This window comes from Pinus tabuliformis, chromosome 1_2 (genome assembly GCF_031772625.1).
Source record: "Pinus tabuliformis cultivar Carrire ecotype Pingquan chromosome 1_2, CPIR1, whole genome shotgun sequence".
Lineage (NCBI taxonomy): Eukaryota > Viridiplantae > Streptophyta > Pinopsida > Pinales > Pinaceae > Pinus > Pinus tabuliformis.
The window spans coordinates 282,292,220-282,314,767 of record NC_142298.1 but is presented as its reverse complement, the minus strand read 5'-3'; the positions used below and the strand labels follow the sequence as shown (position 1 = coordinate 282,314,767).

At 36.4% G+C, this 22,548-nt stretch overlaps 1 protein-coding gene across 1 annotated transcript in view; it reads left to right on the top strand.

Moving 5' to 3' along the window:
- Nucleotides 1-22,548, top strand: part of LOC149205432 (protein MET1, chloroplastic-like) — a 142,014-nt gene that overhangs the window by 7,755 nt on the left and 111,711 nt on the right. Inside the window, exon 3 of the mRNA XM_089395069.1 lies at nt 22,046-22,137. Coding sequence (XP_089251195.1) covers nt 22,046-22,137 — 92 coding nt within the window. The remainder of the gene's footprint in view (nt 1-22,045; nt 22,138-22,548) is intronic.

Genomic DNA, 22,548 nt, shown 5'->3' with positions numbered 1-22,548 from the left:
TTTGGGTGATTAATCTTTAGATTGAATCTACCCTCATTAAAATCATTATGTTTTTGGAACCCTAAAAGGTTCTCTGTAAAACCCTAACCTAAGGGTATGTTAATGCTAATGTCAAAAACCCTAGTCTACTTAGGGTTACTAATGAAATCTAGAAAATACTATTCTTTTGATGTTTGGGGCTTTGATGGTAATGCCATGTTTAGAGTTTTAGTATTATGGAAACCCTAGTCCTCTAGGGTTGTATGGTAGTGTGTTCCTCGACCTTGAGGTTTTGGTAAATTAGGGTTAATGAGTAAAACCCTTATGTATCAAGAGTAAGCTCCTAGGAATGAAACCCTAGGTGTATGTTTGTCTGTCTGATCAAAACCATAACCTAATCAAGATCGTTATATGTCTGACTTTAAATTTATTGATATTTGTGTCTTGGGTTTACCTAATGGATATTGTTGTGATATGCTTGTGCATGATTATGAAATCCTAGATATATGTGCTAACCAAAATTGTTGATGTTCATAAAGTACTAGGGTTTGTAACTAGGCCCTAGTAGAAGTTTGATATTCTAGGATATGATGTGATGATATTGTTTCAAATGTGATGATAAAATCTAGGGTTTACAAAAAGGTTGGTCATATTGTTGAAACCTTAGATTGTGCTGTGATTGGTTTTAATTGTTGAAGCTTAGTGTCTCATGTATGAAATCTAGGGTTTGCATTAAATCCTAGTAGAAGTCTAACATATGAATTCTAAAGTTGTTGGATGCATTGTAGAACTATACTTGTTTGAATTGTTTCTAGGGTTTGCAATACATTATAGTAGAGTATGCCATATCTCTGAAAGAAATATTGAGACCCTAGATATAATGAAGATTGTTATCTTGATTGAGTTGCTCGAAGTCTTGATGATGAAATCTAGGGTTTATGACAAAACCCTAGCAAGAAGTTGAAGTATAAAAGTATGTGTCTCTTGTTGATTATGAACCTAACTAAGTTTAGCGTTTTGATGTCTAAAAGCTTCCATTATTATATGATTCTGATATAGCTAAGTTCATTGTTGGGTCCCTATAATACTAATGATTACCCCATTACTATTGTAGTTATACCCCTTATTTATATTGTTGTGCCCCTATTACCCCCATATTGTTATTTCTGTGCCCCTTAGAATCCCTCTACTGTTATTTTTGTGGCTTTATATTATTATTGTTAGGTCGGCTGGATTATATTGTGACTCCTTAGACTCCTATATATAGAAAGGAGGTTTTGTCATTTGTATTATCCAAGAATTGTTCATTTATGTAATGTAAAGGAGGTTGCCCCCTCGAAGAGGCTGAATTCTAAGGCATTGATCTATCTTTTCTTGAGCTGGTTTCATAACATTTGGTATCAGAGCTTTGGATTCTAGGGTTTCGCTGCTCCAAACAGGTCATCGTGGCATTTTCACTATAACTTTTTTTCTGTGACGTTTCAGAAGTCGCAAAAAAAACCCATTTGAGAAGAAATCGCGCTGAACCTTGGGTCTGAATTTCAGAGCTTTTTGCGCGATATTTCGGAGATATGATCTAAGGAAGTTGGTCTTTTTGCAGACTCCTGAATTACATTCAAAACAAGTGACCTGGGGAAAATCGTCATAACTTTCTCTCTGGGGATCGGATTGAAATTTCGTAAGAAGGTACAGAAAGAGGACGGACTGTAGTTTCTTGTGTGTGTGTTTCATATTCAAAGGTGGAAACAGTGACTCGTGGCATGTCGTACAAGTTCGCTCTGCTGAACCAGTCTAAAAGCGAGTCACTGTGGGAGATTTCACATAACTCTTCCTTGGAGAATCCAATTTGGCTCAGACTTGTGGCATTGGAAAGAGGACGCAGAAGGCTACTACAGGTAGCAATTTCAGAACTGAATGATCCGAAATTACAGAGATACATCAGATTCAATATCAGGCTTCTATAAAGTGAAAAAAGGTGTGTAGTTTTTTTTTTAAAATTTTTGTGTAAGCTTGGTTTAACGGAATTCAAAGGGCATAGTAAAGCATTATTATCGGTAACTGATGCCTCGAGGAAAGAAAATGCAAACACCTAGTAAGGAACTTGAAAGCTCTAGCATGACTCATGAAGAAGAGGAAGAAATGCTACATGATATATCAAAATTACAAGAACAAGTGCAACAAATGTCACGCTCACAAAAGCTAACAGAAGTTAAGATAAGTGGCGTGGAATCTAATGTAAATGGCGTGGAATCTAAGATAAAGGGCATGGAAGCTAAGATGGATGATTTGAAGATAGATTTGAAGACAGACATGGAAGAATTGAAGAAGTTGCTACAAGAAAGGGTCACTAATGGTGAAAAGGTAGTAAAGAAAACTCATGATGAGAACAAAAGAAATGTTAATCATGATTCCATAGACGCTAATGTTGGATCGAAGAATCACCATATTCCAAAAATCGATATGAGGAAGTTTGATGGCAAGGATCCCGCCACATGGATATTACAGATGGAGCAATTCTTCGATCTCAATAATGTGCAAAACGCACAAAAGGTACGTATGGCAACTGTATATTTAAAACCAAATCAGTTTGTATGGTATCAATGGCTTTGCTCTCGTAAACAATTTATCACTTGGGCAATTTTTACGGAAGAATTGATAGCACATTATGAAGATACAAAAAGCAACACTTTTTTTAGCCAATTGATAAGTCTCAAACAAAAGGGTTCAGTAATGGAGCACATTGAGGAGTTCCAAAAATTGAACATAAGGGTAAAAGATATTCCAGAGGAGCATAGGATTGATGTGTTCATAGGGTCTTTAAAGGATAATATCCAACATGATGTTTGCCTTTGGGAACCTGATTCATTAGAGAAGGCATTCAGGTTAGCAAGAAAAATGGAAAGCAAAATTATGGCAACCAGGAAGCATACCACTCACAACTATAAAGACGGAAGTGTTGTTGCCCCTAGTCTTCCACAACCTATAAGGTTGACACCACAACAATTGGAAGAAAAAAGAGCAAAAGGGCTTTGTTACAGTTGTGATAGCAAATACACTAAAGGTCATAAGTGTGCTGAGAAGAAATTATTCTACATAGATTGTGAAGAGGAAGAAGAAAAGGAGCAAGAAAGGTCAAAAGAAGAAGATATACTACAGGAACAAAGCCTAGATGAAGAACAAATAAATCCGACCATATCTTGTAATGCATTGGCGGGAATTACCACTCCTCAAACCATCAAGATAGAAGGACAAATCAAGAAGAAAAAGGTAATAGTGTTGATTGATTCAGGAAGCACCCACAATTTTATTCATTGTAGGGTAGCAAAAGAATTGAATTGCTTCCTATATCCAGCACCAGAGTGTCAAGTGATGATTGCAAATGGAGGAACAATAAATTGCTGTGGAAAGTGCCATAATATCAAGCTATCCATGGGAGAATATGTATTGACTAGCCCAATGCTTTCCATTCCAATGGGAGGTGCTGATGTTGTACTAGGAGTCCAATGGCTACAATCCTTGGGTATAATAGCTTTTAATTTTCAAGAACTTTTCATCAAATTTTCTACTGAAGGAAAGGAAGTTGAATTAAGGGGTATTGCAGGGAAAGCAGGAAAGATAATCAGCTCTAATAGCATGACAAAGCTTCTAAAAAAGGAGCAAAGAGGTGTAATTGAACAATTATGTTCGCTAGATGTTTCCACATTGGAATCATCTATTTCTCCAGATCTCCAAAAAGTCCTGGACAATCATTCCAAGGTATTTGAGACTCCAAAAGGTCTCCCACCTATGCGTAGTCATGATCATGCTATTCATCTGATTCCAGGAAGTGTTCCTCCAAACATAAGGCCGTACAGATATCCCTATGTCCAAAAAAGTGAAATTGAACGTATGGTTGCAGAAATGCTAGAGGCTGGTATAATTCAACCGAGTCAAAGTTCTTTCTCAGCTCCAGTAGTATTGGTGCACAAGAAGGATGGATCATGGCGCATGTGTCCGGATTATAGGGAGCTCAACAAGCTCACTATTAAAGATAAGTTCCCCATTCCTGTTATTGATGAATTACTGGATGAATTGCATGGATCAATTTACTTCACCAAGTTGGATCTTCGTTCGGGATATCATCAAATCAGAATGAAGATTGAAGACATTCCGAAAACGGCATTTAGAACTCATGAGGGTCATTATGAATTTTTGGTCATGCCTTTTGGCCTTACCAATGCACCTTCAACATTTCAAGGTTTGATGAATTCAATTTTCAAACCATTCCTTAGAAAATTTGTGTTAGTATTTTTTGATGATATACTAATCTACAACAAGTCTTGGAAGGATCATGTTGAACATGTTGACAGGGTGCTACAACTATTGGAGGAGAAACAATTATATGCAAAAAGATCCAAATGTTTCTTTGGAGTCCAGGAGGTGGAATATTTGGGTCATATTGTATCTCATGAAGGAGTTAAGGTAGACCCTAGCAAAATTAAAGCCATTAAGGAATGGAAAATCCCCACATCCATAAAGCATCTGCGAGGATTTCTTGGGTTGACAGGGTATTATCGCAAGTTTGTTAAGAATTATGGGAGAATAGCAGCACCTCTAACAACATTATTGAAGAAAGATTCATTTTCATGGACTCCGGAAGCAACAAAGGCCTTTGAACATCTTAAAGAGGCAATGTGCCAAGCACGGTCTTAGCTACACCGGACTTCACAAAACCTTTATTGTGGAATGTGATGCTTCAGGAAATGGAATTGGTGCTATTCTAATGCAAGATGAAAGACCCATTGCTTTTGAAAGTCGTCCAATCAAGGGAAAGTTTTTAAGCAAAGCTATTTATGAGAAGGAAATGTTGGCAATACTCCATGCACTTAAGAAATGGCGACCCTACCTAATGGGAAGACACTTCAAGGTAAAAACGGATCATGATAGCCTTAAATACTTTTTAGAACAAAGATTATCCTCTGAAGAGCAACAAAAGTGGGTCACAAAGATGTTGGGTTATGACTTTGAAATCATCTACAAAAAAGGGAAGCAAAATGTGGTGGCAGATGCACTCTCAAGAAAGGATGAGGATGTGGAAGCATTGTTGTGTTCCATTTCTATTATCCAACCAGATTGGATAAACGAAGCAAGGGAGGAATGGAAGAATGACGAAGAAGTGTGGGCACTTATTCGAAAGCTACAACAAGATTCCAGTACTTTTAATACATTTAGCTGGCAAAATGATTCGTTATGGTACAAAGATCGCTTATACCTCTGTAAGAATTCCCAGCTAAAACAAAAGATTCTTATGGAATTGCACACTTCTCCCTTAGGAGGGCACTCAGGATTTTTAAAAACTTACCACAGGGTTAAGAAGGAATTTTTTTGGGATGGCCTTAAATCAGATATTCAAAAGTTTGTGGTGGAATGTTTGGTTTGCCAGAAAAATAAAGTTGAAACAATTAAGACACCAGGTCTATTACAACCTTTATCCATTCCAAGCCAACGTTGGGAGGAGGTTTCAATGGATTTTATCACAGGTTTACCCAAGTCTGAGGGAAAGAGTGTCATCATGGTGGTAGTTGACAGACTTACCAAATATGCACACTTTTGTGCATTATCACATCCATTTAAAGCCAGTACAGTTTCTACTGCATTTATGGAGACAGTTCAAAAACTACATGGAAACCCAAAGATTATTGTAAGTGACAGAGATCCCATTTTCACTGGAAATTTTTGGACAGAATTATTTTCTTGTCTTGGTACTCAGTTAGCTCATAGCTCATCTTATCATCCTCAATCTGATGGGCAAACTGAGATAGTAAACAAATGTTTGGAAGGATATCTTCGTTGCTTTGTATCTGATAAATAGACACAATGGGTCAAATGGTTGCCTCTGGCTGAATGGTGGTATAACACTTCCTTCCATACAGCAACAAAAATGACCCCATTTATGGCACTTTATGGGTATCAACCACCATCCATCACATCATATTTAAGAGAAAATTCTAAGGTTCAGACAGTGGAACATCACATCGAACATCAACAACAAGTCCTCCAACTCTTAAAGGATAACCTCGTGTTGGCACAAAATAGAATGAAACAACAGGCAGATCAACATCGCAGTGAAAAAAGTTTTGATGTAGGTGATTGGGTATTCCTACGGCTACAACCATATAAGCAAATGTCCCTAAAGCAAGCTAAGAAGGATAATAAATTATCACCAAAGTATTATGGTCCGTACAAGGTGTTGCAAAAGATTGGTACTATGGCATACAAATTGGAGCTTCCTGCAGCTTCTCGATTGCACCCAGTTTTCCATGTTTCATGTTTAAAGAAGGTTATAGGTGACAAGCTCCCAATTCAAACAATATTGCCAACACTTGACGAGGAAGGAAAAATTATATTGGAACCGGAAGCAGTCACAGAAACAAGAACTCGACAGCTACAAAATCGATCAATTTTAGAGTATCTTATCAAGTGGAAGAACTTATCCGCTGAAGATTCCACATGGGAGGATGAGAATTTTATGCAGAAGTATCCAGAACTACTCAAGCGTTGAGGACAACACTTTTTTGAAGGAGAGGGGCATGTTGGGTCCCTATAATACTAGTGATTACCCCATTACTATTGTAGTTATACCCCTTATTTATATTGTTGTGCCCCTATTACCCCCATATTGTTATTTTTGTGCCCCATAGAATCCCTCTATTGTTATTTTTGTGGCTTTATATTATTATTGTTAGGTCGGCTGGATTATATTGTGACTCCTTAGACTCCTATATATGGAAAGGAGGTTTTGTCATTTGTATTATCCAAGAATTGTTCATTTATGTAATGTAAAGGAGGTTGCCCCCTCGAAGAGGCTGAATTCTAAGGCGTTGATCTATCTTTTCTATCTTTTCTTGAGCTGGTTTCGTAACATTCATTCTTCTATATGTGTATTTGGTTGTACTTGCTATCTAAGTTGTGCAGGTACATAATCTTCAAGACGCTGAATATATTCGTAAGTAAAGTTGATTTGATTGATAATCATGAGGAAGGAAGTTATATGAATAATGATGGTCCATATGACTCTGATGAGAAGGATAGAAGCCATGAAAGATTCTCCGATGTAATAGAAAGAAGTTGATCTCCCTAAGTTAAGAGGGAGTCGAGATAAAAGGAAGGATATCTCCCAAGTTGAGAGGGAGGGCATATTATAGTCATGATGGATACCTTGAAGAAATTGGAGAATGAATATTGAAGTGCTACTGAAAGAATGAAAGATGGATTCTGTTATTGTTGCATGTGAAGTAGGAAAGGAAGCTATATGATTGAGGAATCTTCTGTCAAGATTTGTTTGGGAAGCTTCTAAGTCCTAATGTGATAAACTGTGAAGCAACATCAAGATGTCAAAAGACCACGAAGGTTTGTGTTTACTCATAAGTATTTGAAAGGTTGTTACTAATTGGGGTTGTGATTGTTCAGGTAAATCTCTCGAAGTTTTTGAAAAGCATGCTTGAGGTTATCAATCTGTTTGATCAAGAGAGATTTGATGTGTTGAGGCATTATGTGTGTAAAATGCCTGGGAGGACATCTGGCTGACATATGTGTTGATGTCTAGTTCCCGAAGTAGTAGGGAGGGTGGTGTTGGTCATAGAGCTTTGACCTTGCATTACGCACCTAGTTCCCTGGGTTGATGGTTAGCAAGTAAGCCTAATGGTACCTAGAGAGGCTGAAAGCTTTAGTCCATCTTAGTCCCACCTAGATAGATTGCCCTGGTCAGGAATCTAGTCCGTGGCACTGTAAGTGCCTAAACTCTTCATGGTTCATGTGTTTTGAGATCTTCCATGTACTTGTATATGTATGTATGAATACCTCCCTAGTTAAGAGGAAGTGTTGAAGAATGTAACTAGGTTCAATCTTCATAAATTGTATGAGTCATAATGAAATGTATTTATCAAAAGAAAGAAAAAGATTTTTTTATTATTATTGTTATGACTTATTAAAGCATGGGTTTCATGCTTGGGTCATCATGTTTTAGGTCAAAGTCCCCATTGAGGACTTCTAGATTTTGTCTTGAGTCATTAGAGTCATTGTCCATTTAAAGAGACCCTTTTTGGGCTTTTGAATCATGTAAAAATAATTAATATTGAATAAAATAAGTCATTTGTCACCTCCACACCAAGTCGGCCTACATGAGGTTAATAACTTAATTCGACCTCCAAAAAAGGGTATATATACAAGCAATTCGATTCATTTGGAGGACACTCACTCACAGGTTCGATATCCAAGAAGAGGAAGCAAAAAAAGTGTGAAGTTGCAAAAGAAGGAGGGTATTTGCTGGAAGGACGAAGATTTTGTTGGATCGAAGTTTCTGCTGGGTCAAAGTTTTTGTTGGGCTATTGCTGGGTCGAAGGTTTTGCTGGGCTACTGTTGGGTCGAAGTTCTGCTAGGTCAAAGTCCTGTTGCTGCATCTAGGTCAAAGTTTTTGTTAGAAGGTTATCATTTGTAGAAGGGGGGAAGGGTTGACTTGGTGGTCGGAGGAAGTTTGTGTCTATTTCAAGTAGTCTTGGATCCTCTCTTGAAATTATTAAGGAGGAGTTGTTGACTGGGTTTTCCCCTAGATAGGGATTTTGCCTTGGTTGTCCACCTACATCTGGTGTCTGTTATTATTTTGGTAATTGCTTGATGAAATAAAGTAAAATAAGAACATAAAAAAGTTAATAAGATCATAAGAATATCACAAGTAATTATCAACATAAAAAAATCTGTCTGCCTCTGGGATTTTCTAACACATAGGTAGCAAACCACTCCATACGCTCCATGACAAAAATAGAGTCATGGAAAGGAGGAATAGAACAGTTATGGAGATGGCAAGGTGCATGCTGCATATTTAGAATGTGCCATATTGGTGTTGGGTAGAAGATGTGAATACCATGGTCTACATCCTTAATAGAAGTCTTTGTAAATATCTAAAGAAGATCACTCGTAAAGAATCATGGTTAGGAAAAATGCCTTCAATAAGTGATTTTTGAATTTTTGGTTGTATATATTTTGCACATATGTTATGAAAATGTAAGTAATTAGGATGCAAAAAGAAAAGTATATATGTTTTTTGGCTACTATGAGCAGTTTAAAGCATATAGATTACTGGATGTCTCTACAAACAAAATTGTGGTCAATAGAGAGGTTGGTGTACATGAGAAAATACCATTCTTCTCAAATAGTGGTAAGTCTATGGATAGTAGTGTATATAACTATCGTTGATCCTGGAGCAAGTTTTCTTATTGAAATCAAATAGGACTTAGCCAAAAACATTAGAGGAGTCAAATTCTAGGGGCTATATGGTGGATGAGAGTGATTCTCAGTCTTGGTAGCAAGATCAAGAGGGCCAACAAAAGAGACGAAAGTGGTACTATACCATAATGAAATATGTTTGGGAAGATGAATTGCCAAAGGTAATAGAAGGTCAGTCTACTTGATCAAGGGTACAAATTGTGCAAGGTAGTGAGCAGGTAACTTTTGCTCTAACTTCTATTGTTTCACAGGGATTTGAACCTAACATATTTAAAGAAGCTACAAGAAAACATGAACGTGAAGTTGCTATGAAGGCTGAGTAAGATGCTTTGATTAAAAACAAGACTCGGGTATTGTTGACATTGCCTCTAGGGAAGGAATCCATCAATTGTAATTGGATTATAAAGTCAAATGTAAATCAAATGTTTCTTTGGACAAGTACAAAGCTTGTCTTGTTACCAAAGGATATGGACAGGAGGAAGGGGTAGACTTCGAAGAAACCTCTGTCCCTATTGTAAAGATGGTAACCTTTGAGTTGGTTTTCTCCATTTCTACTCATTTTGGATGGAAGGCATATCAAATGGATATTAAATGTGCCTTCTTGAATGTAGACTTGGAAGAGGAAGCGTACATGGCACAATAGTAAGGGTTTTAAGTTCCTGAAAAATCTGGTTTTTTGATTGGTAAAGTCCTTGTATGGACTTAAGTAGGCTCCTCAAGCACAGTTTTTCAAGCTTGATTAGTATCTCAAGGATTTTGGGTTCAAAAAAAGCTATTTTGAGCACACTCTCTATGTAAAAATCAGTGGTGATGACATAGTGATGCTGATTGTCTATGTCGATGATCTTGCCATCACTGAAAGCATCATCAACATCATTCAAAAGGTGGAATTTTATATCTGTTCTATTTTTGAAATGACAGATTTAGGCTTGTTTAATTATTGTTTAGGCATAGTGTGTTGGCAATTTGACATACTACCACTAGACGAAACCTATGTTTCACGATAAGTTGTCTTTCTCAATTTGTGTCTAAGCCTTAAGAGGTACATTGACATGTTGTAATATGAGTACATTATGTCAAAAACACCCTCGATTTTGGCATTTTATATCAAAATCCATTGACTTCCTACTAGCAAGGTATACTAATTTTGATTGGGATGGATTAGTTGATGCGAGGAAGTCCACAATAGGTAATTTCATGTGAGAGTAGGCTACAACCTATATTTGCCTTGTCTCTCATTGAACTATAATACAATGTAGCTGTCAATGTAGGTTGTGAGGTAATGTTGTTACAAAGGATATTGGTTGATTTTCAACTTGACCAAACAACATTGACGTCTTTGCTCTATGACAATCAAAGTGTTCTCAAGATGGTGAAGAACCCTGTCAATCATGCAAGAGCTAAGCATATTGAAGTTCATCACATCAGAAAGTTGGTTGATAACGAAGACTATTGTCTTTATTATTGTCCTACACTGGAGCAGACTACTGACATGACAACAAAAGCACTTGGTAATGATAGGTTTGTCAAGTTTAGAGATATACTTGGAATTGTATATGGTTTAGTCATTAAGGGAGCATATTAGATTCCTTAATTAACAAGTATAATAATTACATTTTTTTTTGTGTTTGAGTTATTTAGGTTGGAGTTGTTATTCTCTACTTAGAATAATTTCATTTTGGGATAGTTTTTTATTGACATTGCTAATTTATTAGAGGTTTTATATTACTATATCTTGTAGTCAATGCACTTTAATACTTGAACTAGGAATGCAATCTATTATATGAATCTATTAAAGCTGGTTGTCCTTCTGCATACCAAGGGAAGCAAGAATAAAAAGACAAGTTGGTGATGGAAGGGGAGTTCGATTGGGAATAAGCTATTGAAGGTTGGACTAGAGGTTCCAGTAGCGAGCAAGTGACATAGGAGATTGAATATCATCAAGTTGGGTTGATGCTGAATTTGCACTATTTGTAGAGGCTCGATAGATCAACTTAGACAAGAGTTGATTGATCAGTTCATGGAAAAGATCTCAGTACAATGAGTTTTGCATTTCCACTGTACATTGTGTTTCTCGTGTTTATAACCAGAGAACCTTGTAACTATAAGATGAGATAAGATATAAGATAATATTACTACTGTCCAACATGTGAACAACATTAATAATAACTAGAGCAAGATAACCATTTCAAAGATGGAGTTTCCCAAATTGGGTTTGTCTAGCTCTTGTGTTTTCTATGTTAGAAAATCAGAAAGGCAGAAAGATTTTCTTATATAGATAATTACTTGTGATTCTTTTATCTTTTAGTTCATCAAGCAATTACCAAAACAATAGCACAAGGACAACAGATGTAGGCGGACAACTAGGGCAAAACCCCTATCTAGGGGAAAACCCAGTCAACAATTCTTCCTTCAATAGTTTCTCGAGATAATCCAAGACCCTTGACCTAAACAAAGACTTCATCCACACCAAGTCAGCCCTCAATCCTTCTTGCAGATGATAACCTTTCAATAACAACTTCGACCTAGCAGCATCAACTTGTGGTAGCAGCTTCGACCCAACAACTAGTAGCAGCAGCAACAACAACTTTGACTAGACAAAGAAAAACTCCGATCTTCCTACATACTCCTCCTTAGTGAGAGATAGATGGCCCAAAATTTCGATCTTGATGTCTTCTTCTTGTCTCCAAAATTTCGCACTCTCTTACAGCCCCTTTCCAACTCTTCTTCAACTTTGCATTTCCCAACGTCTAGCTTCAGGTTATCGAACTATGAGAGAGAGAGTAAATTGCTCCAAATGAATTCAAACTGCCTTGTATATATAGCCTTCCAGTGAGGTTGAATTATCCTTCTTGAGGCCGACTTGGTGTGGATGTGACAAAATTCATTTTCGACTAAAAAATAATTTTTTTTACGAGAAGGGTCTCTTTTAATGGACAATGACTCTAATGACTCAAAATAAATCCTAGAAGTCCTCAATGGGGACTTTGACCTAAAACAAGATGACCCAAGCATGAAACCCACACTTTAATAAGTCATAATAATAATAATAATAAAAATGTTTTCTTCATTCTTTTGATAAATACATTTCATTGTTACTCAAATACATTTATGAAGACCGAACCTAGTTACATATTTCAACACTCTCTCTTAGCTAGGTATGTATTAATAAGTACAAGTACAAGGAAGATCTCAAAACACATGAACCATGAAGAATTTAGGCACCGTAATGCCATGGACTAGATTCTTGACCAGGGCAATCTATCCAAGGTTTCTCAACAGTTTAGGCACTGCAATGCCATGGACTAGATTCCTGACCAGGGCAATCTATCTGGGTCGGACTAAGATGGAATAAAGATTTCAACCTCTCTAGGTACCATTAGGCTTACTTGCTAACCATCAACCTATGGATCTAGGTCCGTATTCGAGGTTAGAGCTCCATGACCAACGTCACCCTCCCTATTTCAGGAACTAGACATCAACACAAAGTGCTGACCAGATGTCCTCCCAGGCAATGTGTCTTACACTTAAAGCCTCAACTTTCCTGATTATTCCAATAGGTAACAAATCCTTCCTGATCAAATAGATAGGTGAAAAAATATCTCTCGTGTAAGTTGCATGCTATCAAACCTTAGAGAGATTTACCTGTACAAACACAATCCCAATCAGTAACAAACTTTCAAATGTACGTAAGTAAATACAAACCTTCGGGGTCTTTTAGACAACTAGATGTTGCTTCTTAATTTATCACAGTAGGAATTTCAAACGAATCTTGGCAGAAGATTCCTCAATCATACATTTTTTATTCCTACTTCACATGCAACAACATATTCTACATAGATCCGACTTTTCTCATCTCAGCAGACCCTCAAAATACATTCTCCAATTTTTTTCTTTCAAGATGTTTAACATGATTATTATATGCCCTCCCTCTCAACTTAGGGAGATTTCTTTCATCCAAGCTCCCTCTTAACTTAGGGAGATTTCTTTCATCCAAGTTCCCTCTTAACTTAGGGAGTTCCACTACGACATTGGAGAATCCTTCATGAATTCCATCCTTCTTATCAGAGTTATCATGACCATATAACTTTCTTTATCATGCTTATCATAACTTTACTTTATGAGCATCTTCACCATCTTGAAGATTATGTATTTGCACAACTTAGATAGCAAGTACAACCAAATGTATAGAAACATGAAGCTATTTATTTCAGAAGCATACAATAATGTAAGCATAATCAGCAAGAGACTTTACTACTATTTTTCAACTTCTTGCCCAAGTTTTGTTACAAACCCTAAATCACATTAACAACTCAATCAAGGTATCAATCTCATTATATCAAGGACTTCAATATTTCTTTGAGATATGACAAAATCTTTTATAGCATATAGCAAACCCTTGAAACAATTCTAACAAGTATAATTTAACAAAGCATCTAACAACTTTAGAATTCATATGTTAGACTTCCTACTAGGATTTTGTGCAAAACCCTAGATTTCATACATGAGCTTTAACAATCAAAACCAATCACAACTCAATTTAAAGTAACAACATGACTAGCTTCCACTAGGGTTTGTTGTAAACCCTAGATTTTACTAATTCTCAACAACCACAATACAATTTCAGGTTTTATCAACTTTTCATAAATCCCAGATTATCACACTATCATCATATATCAGAGATTTTAACTTCTACTAAGGTTTAGTTACAAAACCCTAGAATTCACAAATACTATCAAACTTCGACTAGGGCTTAGTTCCAAACCCTAGGACATGAACATCAACAATTAGGTCAACACATATATCTAGGACTTCATCATCATGCACAAGCATATTATAACATGTGTTAGTCAAACCCAATGACATAAATATCAATATATTAAAGTTAGATAAATAACAAACTTGATCAGACTAGGGTTTCGATAAACACATATATACCTAGGATTTCATTCCTAGGACATTCTCTAAAATAAGGGTCATGCTTATACACCCTACCAAACCCCAATGATCTAGGGTTTCATAACACAACAAACCAAGGTTACTTGGGAGCGGGATCGAAAACAGGAAGTGGGAGCGGCATTTTCAGAAGCTCCCAGTTTGGGATCGAATCGGGGACGAATATATATATATATATATATATATTTTGATGCATATATGTCAACAAAAGCATGTAGAATGATGAATTAGATATAAAAAGCATAAAAACATAGATTGAACCATATACCATCAATCATTTAGAAGTTATAATCTTCATCAATCATGTACATAAGTTAGTAACATACAACATATTAAGTCTCATGATTCATCAATCTTAAAGTTTCAAGCTTTGAAAATTCAATATATAACATTTATCATCATTGATCACCAAATTTATAAAATGAAATGAAATGAAACAACTTTCAACTTTCACGAAGCATCATATTCATAATTCATTACCAATGAATTATAATTGCCAACTTCAAACTTCAAACTTAAATTGTCATATATTGTTTACAAAAAATATCATATTAAATATGAAAGAGTCAACAGTTATAAACACTATTAGAAACTAGAAAAGACAAGTAATGCTTGGGCCTCTTATTGCCACGAGAAATGTCTAATTTTTGAGTTTTGTCGGAAAATCATGATCTTTGTCATTAATATCACCCTCTAAGCACTAACATAAGATAGAAAAAACATAGCATATCAAGTCAATATTTTGTTTGAGTGATGGGTACATTTCTAGTAGGGTCATGATAGAGGAGTTCGACAACCAATGTCACTAACATCAAGGTACGTAGAGGGATTGGTGCTCTTGATTAAATACGAGTTCCATACTCTAATACATGACAAAATCCAATGGAAACATTGCAATCCCCCCAATCCTGAAATCCTAAAAAATTGATAAGTCTGCTAGATTTTGAATGATATCTAAAATTCTACTTTCTCCATATGAAATCCAATGAGGTCGGAACCACTCTCAAACATCCCGAGTCATTTCATGTTAATGTTAAAAATTTAAGTAAAAGGATGAATTCATCATTTTACTTCAAGAATTTTTTACTTTAAGAATTTAACATTACCATAAATCGCATATCAATACTAGCGCCATAGGCTTGATCATTAGGCTGCCCCACTCAAAAACTATTTGTTTCTTTGAAAAATATTGCATTTCACTCCAAAAAATTGCAAATTTTTTTTGCAAAAAAGGCTAGGGAGTGAAAATTTCACTCCTGGGTTCACTCCTAGGGTTGCTCCCGAAGGGAGCGCAATTCAGGAGCGGGTTCGAGGGGGTGGGTGGGCGCACCCTCGCAACCCTGCAACAAGCCCTAATTTATCAATACTTCAAAGGTTCGGGATTTTAAACACTACCATTCAACCCTAACAAGTTAGGGTTTTCATAAGCATACCAAAACCCCAAACATGACATCATCAAAGCATCAAACAACAATAACCCTAAGTAGTTTAGGGTTTCACACATAATCATCAACATACCTTTACATTAGGGTTTTAACAAGGACCTTTCTAGGGTTCCACAAGAGTAATCAAAGATATGAGGAGGGTGGATTTACCTAAGGATGAATCACCCAATCAAGAATCTTTATGATTTAGGAGAGCTAGACACATTGATGTTAGTAATAGTTTATCAAGAATGAATATCATGAAGAGAGCAAAAACTTATAGTTTAAGACACAACTTTGTTTCTTAACAAACCTTGTAATTCCAATGCTTTGTCTTGTGAGGCCTTCTTCCATAATCCTTGAGTATTTAGCAAGCTTTTCCTAAATAAGGAAAATCTGAATAGAAATGTGATTAGTATTTAATGAAAGCAAAACTAGATAAGTAAGGAAAAACTAAAAATGAAAAGGTAATAGGATACTTATCTTTGGAGGTTGGCGAGGGCTCCCTTCAAGCTTGAGGGATACCTTTAACCTTATTAAAACAAATCAAAAATGTTTTTCCAAAATATATTAAGCCTACAAATACTAGATATCAAATAATGAAAATAACTAAGACTTGGATCAAAGGACTTAGTAGTGTAAGTCCCTTATTTCCAGTTCTTCGGGTTTATTCTTCTTTGGAGATCCTTCTTCAACAACATTGACTTGGTTTCTGTTTCTTTTCTTGCTCTTTGGATTGTCAGGACAATCACTTCTATAGTGACCCATTTTGTGGCATTGGTAGCATTCTATTTTGGACATATCGACCTTCCTTCTTGGCCCTTTTGACTTCTTGAAGTTTCCTTTCTTGTGAGAAGCGGAGTATTTGAAACCTTTTCTTCTTAATTGTTGGATACTAATGAGATTCTCATTTCTTCTTGGGTGCAAACATTCCATAATTGCTCAAAGGTAGGAGCTTTTTTCCTGCTGTTGAGAGCTGAGGCAAAAGAACTCCAAGTAGGTGGCAATCCCAATAATGCAATAATAACTAGCTCCTTTTCTGGTACAATTTCATCTATGTCTTGAAGTTCATCTCTAATTCTAGATATCCTTACAAAGAAGGAAGCCACAGTGTCATCCTTTGTCATTTTTGTTGTCTTTAATTCATCCTTCAAACTTGCTACTCGACCGATGTTCTTAATAGTGAACAATTTTGATAAGGCTTCATACATTTCTTGAGCATGGTCTATATTGGAAATGTATGGGACAAGATTGTCCTTTATGCTTTCTACCATCAGTGTCATAGCCAATATTTCTGAGTCTCTATACTTCACTTTGTCTGCATCACTGGATTCTTCGGTAGGTTTCTTCACCTTTCCTTTGACCAAATCCAAGACCTTGTTCTTTTCAAGAATGAGGTCAATTCTCTTCTTCCATGCCCTGTAATTTGATGCTCCTTCCAATTTGTTCTCACTTTTTATTGTGTTAGACATTGTCCTTGAAGATAGTGATCTTCTTCCCTTATGAGAGCTTCTTATATGATCCCTTTATCAATCCTTTAAACTCCTCCCAGTAGATTCTCAAAACTGCCCTTTTCCTTCTTCACCTTAGCTCTGATACCATGTTAGAAAATCAGAAAGGCAGAAATATTTTCTTATATACATAATTACTTGTGATTCTTTTATCTTTATGTTCTTCTTTTATCTTTTAGTTCATCAAGCAATTAACAAAACAATAGCACAAGGACAACAGATGTAGGCGGACAACCAGGGAAAAACCCCTATCTAGGGGAAAACCCAGTCAACAATTCTTCCTTCAATAGTTTCTCGAGATAATCCAAGACTCTTGACCTAGACATAGACTTCCCGCACACCAAGTCAACCCTCAATCCTTCTTGCAGATGATAACCCTTCAATAGCAACTTCGACCTAGCAGCATCAACTTGTGGTAGCAACTTCGACCAAGCAACTGGTAGCAGTTGCAGCAACTTCGACCAAGCAACTGGTAGCAGCTGCAACAACTTCAACTAGACAAAGAATAACTTCGATCTCCCTAGATACTCTTCCTGAGTGAGAGGTAGATGGCCCAAAATTTCGATCTGGATGTCTTCTTCTTGTCTCCAAAATTTCACACTCTTTTACAACCCCTTTCCAGCTCTTCTTCAACTTCGCATTTCCTAGCTTCTAGCTTCAAGATATCAAACTATGAGAGAGAGAGTAAATTGCTCCAAATGAATTCGAACTGCCTTGTATATAGAGCCTTCCCGTGAGGTCGAATTATCCTTCTTGAGGCCAACTTGGTGTGGAGGTGACAAAATTCATTTTTGACTCAAAAATAATTATTATTCAAAAGCCCAAGAAGGGTCTCTTTTAATGGAAAATGACTCTAATGACTCAGAATAAATCCTAGAAGTCCTCAATGGGGACTTTGACCTAAAACAAGATGACCCAAGCATGAAACCCATGCTTTAATAAGTCATAATAATAATAATAAAAATATTTTCTTCATTCTTTTGATAAGTACATTTCATTGTGACTCAAATACATTTATGAAGACCGAACCTAGTTACATATTTCAACAATCTGTGTATGTGTGATTGCATTTTTTAATTTTATTGGCAAAAACTTGTTAAAGAAAACGTAAGTCATTGTTAATGCACTATAGGTTATAACTTATTATAGCTTTCTATCTACAACTTTTATTATTCTGCATTTAAGATATGTATTGGTGAATTGTTTGGCCATATGCCTTTGATTACGGATCGAGTAGGCACACAATGGATACGCAAAAATTGCAGCTAGAGCAAGAATGAGGAAGATTATTGAATTGCGGGATCAAGACGAGGGTAGGGACATTGATGGGCTCGCAAATTTGTGGCTAGAGCAGGAACACTTAATAATGTGGAACATTAGGACGCAAAAAAGATCATTGTTGTTGAGTTGGCACCATTGAGAAAATGTACCAGGGAATAGAATATAGGTATGATTTAAGAATTTTGGTGCACCTGAATTTTTGGAAAACCTTAAGAATACACAGATTTTGGTCACAAGGTTTATTAGGTATTGAGTTTGATGGTGGCCCAAGGTTTTTGGTGCTGAGAGTGGTGATCTTAGTGTTAGGCAATGAATACTTTCTTTGTTTGGTCAACCTTTTCTTACTTGTATGTCAGTTTGTGCATTGAGTTGTGGGAATCTGTGTGGTTTGGAGTCATCTAGTCTATAACTCGTAATTGCTAGTTTGGGGTAATCTAGTTCAGAACCCGTGTGCAAATTCAAGGTGATCAACAATTTAAGAGCTTTATTGGAACTTCTGTTTGAAGGGAGGACCAAACAAGAAGCTCCAAAATTAAGATAAATGTTGATACATATGTATTAAAGTGATCATGTAAGATAATAATATAAAATGAGATTAAAATTAATGGTGGTAATTAGCAGTGTTATCTCGGCGATATTCGGAAATATCACGATATTTTCGGCGAGCCGATATATCGCCGAAAAAATATCGCGATATTTTCGGCTTTTGAAAATATCGCGCGACTTTCGAAATATCGCCGATATTTCGGAAAATATCGCGTGACAATCAAAAATATCACTTGGTGACTCTAAAAAAAATTCTGCACGGCCTATAAAAATCCGATTTTGGTTTCTTTTCATATCATTTTCATTTCTAATTGCTAGAGAAGGAAGGGGAGAGCTATGTGGTTGCTGCCAAGGAGGGTTTGAGCATTCTAGGCCCTAGTATTGATATGCTATTCATGGTAATGTTAAATTCTTAAAGTAAAAGTGACATTCTCCTTAATCTTCATTTTCATCCTTTTACTTAAATTTTTAACATTACCATGAAATGACTCAGGATGTTTGAGAGTGGTTCCGGCCTCATTGGATTTCATATGGAGAAAGCAGAATTTTAGATTTTATTCAAAATGCAGCAGACTTATCAGTTTTTTAGGATTTCAGGATTAAGAGATTGTAATGTTTCCAGGTGACACCATCTGCCCGGGCTACCCCTGCCACCAGTAGAGGACGTGGTCTACCTCCTATAGCTCCTACTTCTAGTTCTTCAGCATCTAGAGCACATCAAACTCCACTGCCAACTCCACTAGCACCAGCATCTACATCTAGAGGGAAAGGGAAAGCTGTGGCATTTTCTCGCAAGAGGGGCAGAGGAAATCAATAGGATTAGACTTTAGTTATTTTCTTATGTGCTTGTAAGTTGTACATGAACAATGAACATTGAATATTCAAGAATCAAGACCAAGCATATCACATTCTAATTTCTAAATAGTAAATTCTGATTCTATTTATTTTTTTAAAGTGAACTATGAACTTTGAGAAGTAATAATATTTTAATTTTTGATTAGATAAGCTGCAACCTGCAATTTAATATGGATAAAAAACTATATTTTGGTGTGTGTATATATATATATATATAATGTGTCCCCCGTGTCTTGTTTCCAGGTCATTGTGTTTCGTATTGAATACTCGTATTTACGTGTCCTCCGTGTCTCGTGTCCTCGTGTCATGTGACTTAGCTTAGACAATATTGATGTATTGTCTCCGTGGAGGGTGGAGTCTAAGGAGCCCCTCTTGGAGGAGTCACCTTCATGGTTAGAGCCAGTGGCAGATGATCCATTAGAGCAGGGGCAGCAAGAGGAGGACTCGGAGTCAGAGGAGCAGCAACACTCAGAGGAGGAGCAGGAGGAGGAGGAGGAGGACACTGCGGGAGCATCAGCATCAACACCATCTGCTATAGATATAGGAGAGCATAGCCCCATACCTAGCACTCATTATTTGACATTAGGTGCAGAGGCAGGGTCAGGGCCTCCTACTACTAGGGGCAGGCCTGGCAAACAGCCCATCATGTTTTCCCGTAAAAGGGGGAGAGGGCAGTGATTTCAGATAGATAGCTGCTAGTTTTACTTGTTGTGCTACATATAACTCATGATGATGAGATACTTTTATATATGTGATGTTATTTTGTACTGGTTCTCCACATTTGAGTCCTTGAATGGACAATTATCAGGGATCAACAGGATTTGGTATCGCCTTTGATGTATCATTTTTATTTGACATCATATATATCAGTGTTTTCTTCATATTTATGTGCCAATGTGTTTATTTCATGTTGTTATTGCTTTATATGTTTAAAAATCTGAAAAAAATGAATATATTATGCATTTTTTATGCCTGCCGATATTTGCCGATATTTTCGCCGATATTGCCGATAAGATATTTTCTGGACCCTCGCCGATATTTTCCCGATACCGATATTATCAACACTGGTAATTAGTATGAAGGTTAATGATGTGGTTACACCTCCTAACCCACCTAACTGTCATAAGGTACAACTTGAGTGGGCCTAATGTTTCAGAACATGTGTTTCCTCCTAAGAGGTCATATGTTCAGATCCAGTGGGGGTTAGAGTATGCACACATCCATAGACTTTAGCAGTCAAATTGCTGCAGCGAGGCGGGTCCGTTGTCCCACAAACAAACGAGTTTCATACACCAATTTGGTGTCTGTGTTGCCTGTGACCTTAATTAGATTATTATTTATTATTTATTACTGTATATGATGTAATGTTTGGTGAGATACATGAAAGTGGTACATGTGTTTGACGTACTTGTGTGGTCCTCAGGTTAAGGTTGTAATCTATTGCTGAAGCATTGTCAATAATATATGCCATTTATTATTCTGTTCCTCGTATCATGTGCTTATTTTCTTGTGCATATGACTATATAAAATCCTACGAAAGATGGGTTCAGGCTAAGGTTGTGATATATTGCTGTAGCATTGCCAATTATATATGGCATTTATTTTTCTATCCCTCTTATCATGTGTTTATTTTCTTGTTCATATGCCTATCTAAAATCCTACAAAAGATGGGTTCACTTTCTTCTTTTTTCTAAGATGGCTGTCTATTTGTGCTCATCCAAGGCTACAAGCATTTGATATATATTACCATGATACGCAAGCATCTGATTTAAAGGTGAGTTAGGTAAGTTCTTAAAGGTGGTTGTATTATGTAAATTGTGTTTTTGACATTGAACTAAACTTAAGTTATCATTCAGAAGGCTTAGGGCAGATTCCCACGAATAGATTAATAATTTGGTAAATTTTGGACACTTATTTGCAGCATTTAATGGAATTTCTCTGCTAAGTTAAACCAGCTTTATGAAGATTCTATGGTTATTTTTTTTCTTATGTACCTCACAAGGTACACTTGGGAAGTTACCAGCCTGTAATTGAATTCGATCTAACAGAAAATGCTCCCTCATTTTTACTAATTTATCAGGCCCTACAAAGTGGCTTTTACTATTTTAGCCATATAGGATAGGTTTTGTTACTTGATAATGCAGAATTTTATTATTCGATAACTTTTTCCATATGAAGAACTTTGTTCATCTGCTGATTTTTTTCATTGTATAAGTTGTTGCATATTACCAGGAAAGATTGAAAGTGCTGCTATTGACAAGAAAGATATAATAGCAGCAGAGAGAAATTCAGGTGTCATCAGTGATAAAGTGAGAGAAATTCAAGTAAGCATTTGTTTCTTAATTTCCAGTATACATTAAAACAAGCAAGATGCATGTATTCATTTTCTGGTCATTATTAAGATTTTGCAATCTCAAAAGCAGGACAGTATGGTAGTTGATTTTACAAATTATGGTGTGTGATGACATAAAATTCTACTCACTTAGCTGGCAATGCCTTTGAGCAGAAACTAGTGACTACTTGTATGACTAACTAGAAGTAAAATGCTTATATCTTTTTTCTGAAGTGGGAGGATTACATAGTTTTCTGTTCTGTTTTTCACTCGACAGGGGTTATAAGAATGTATGAAAATGCAGCCTATCCTGCATTAGTCCTGGGCCTGACTCTATCCTGTAGATCTAGTTCTTTTGTCTCTTTCAATTGTTCAAAACTAACTTGTTTTTCCTAGAGTTTTG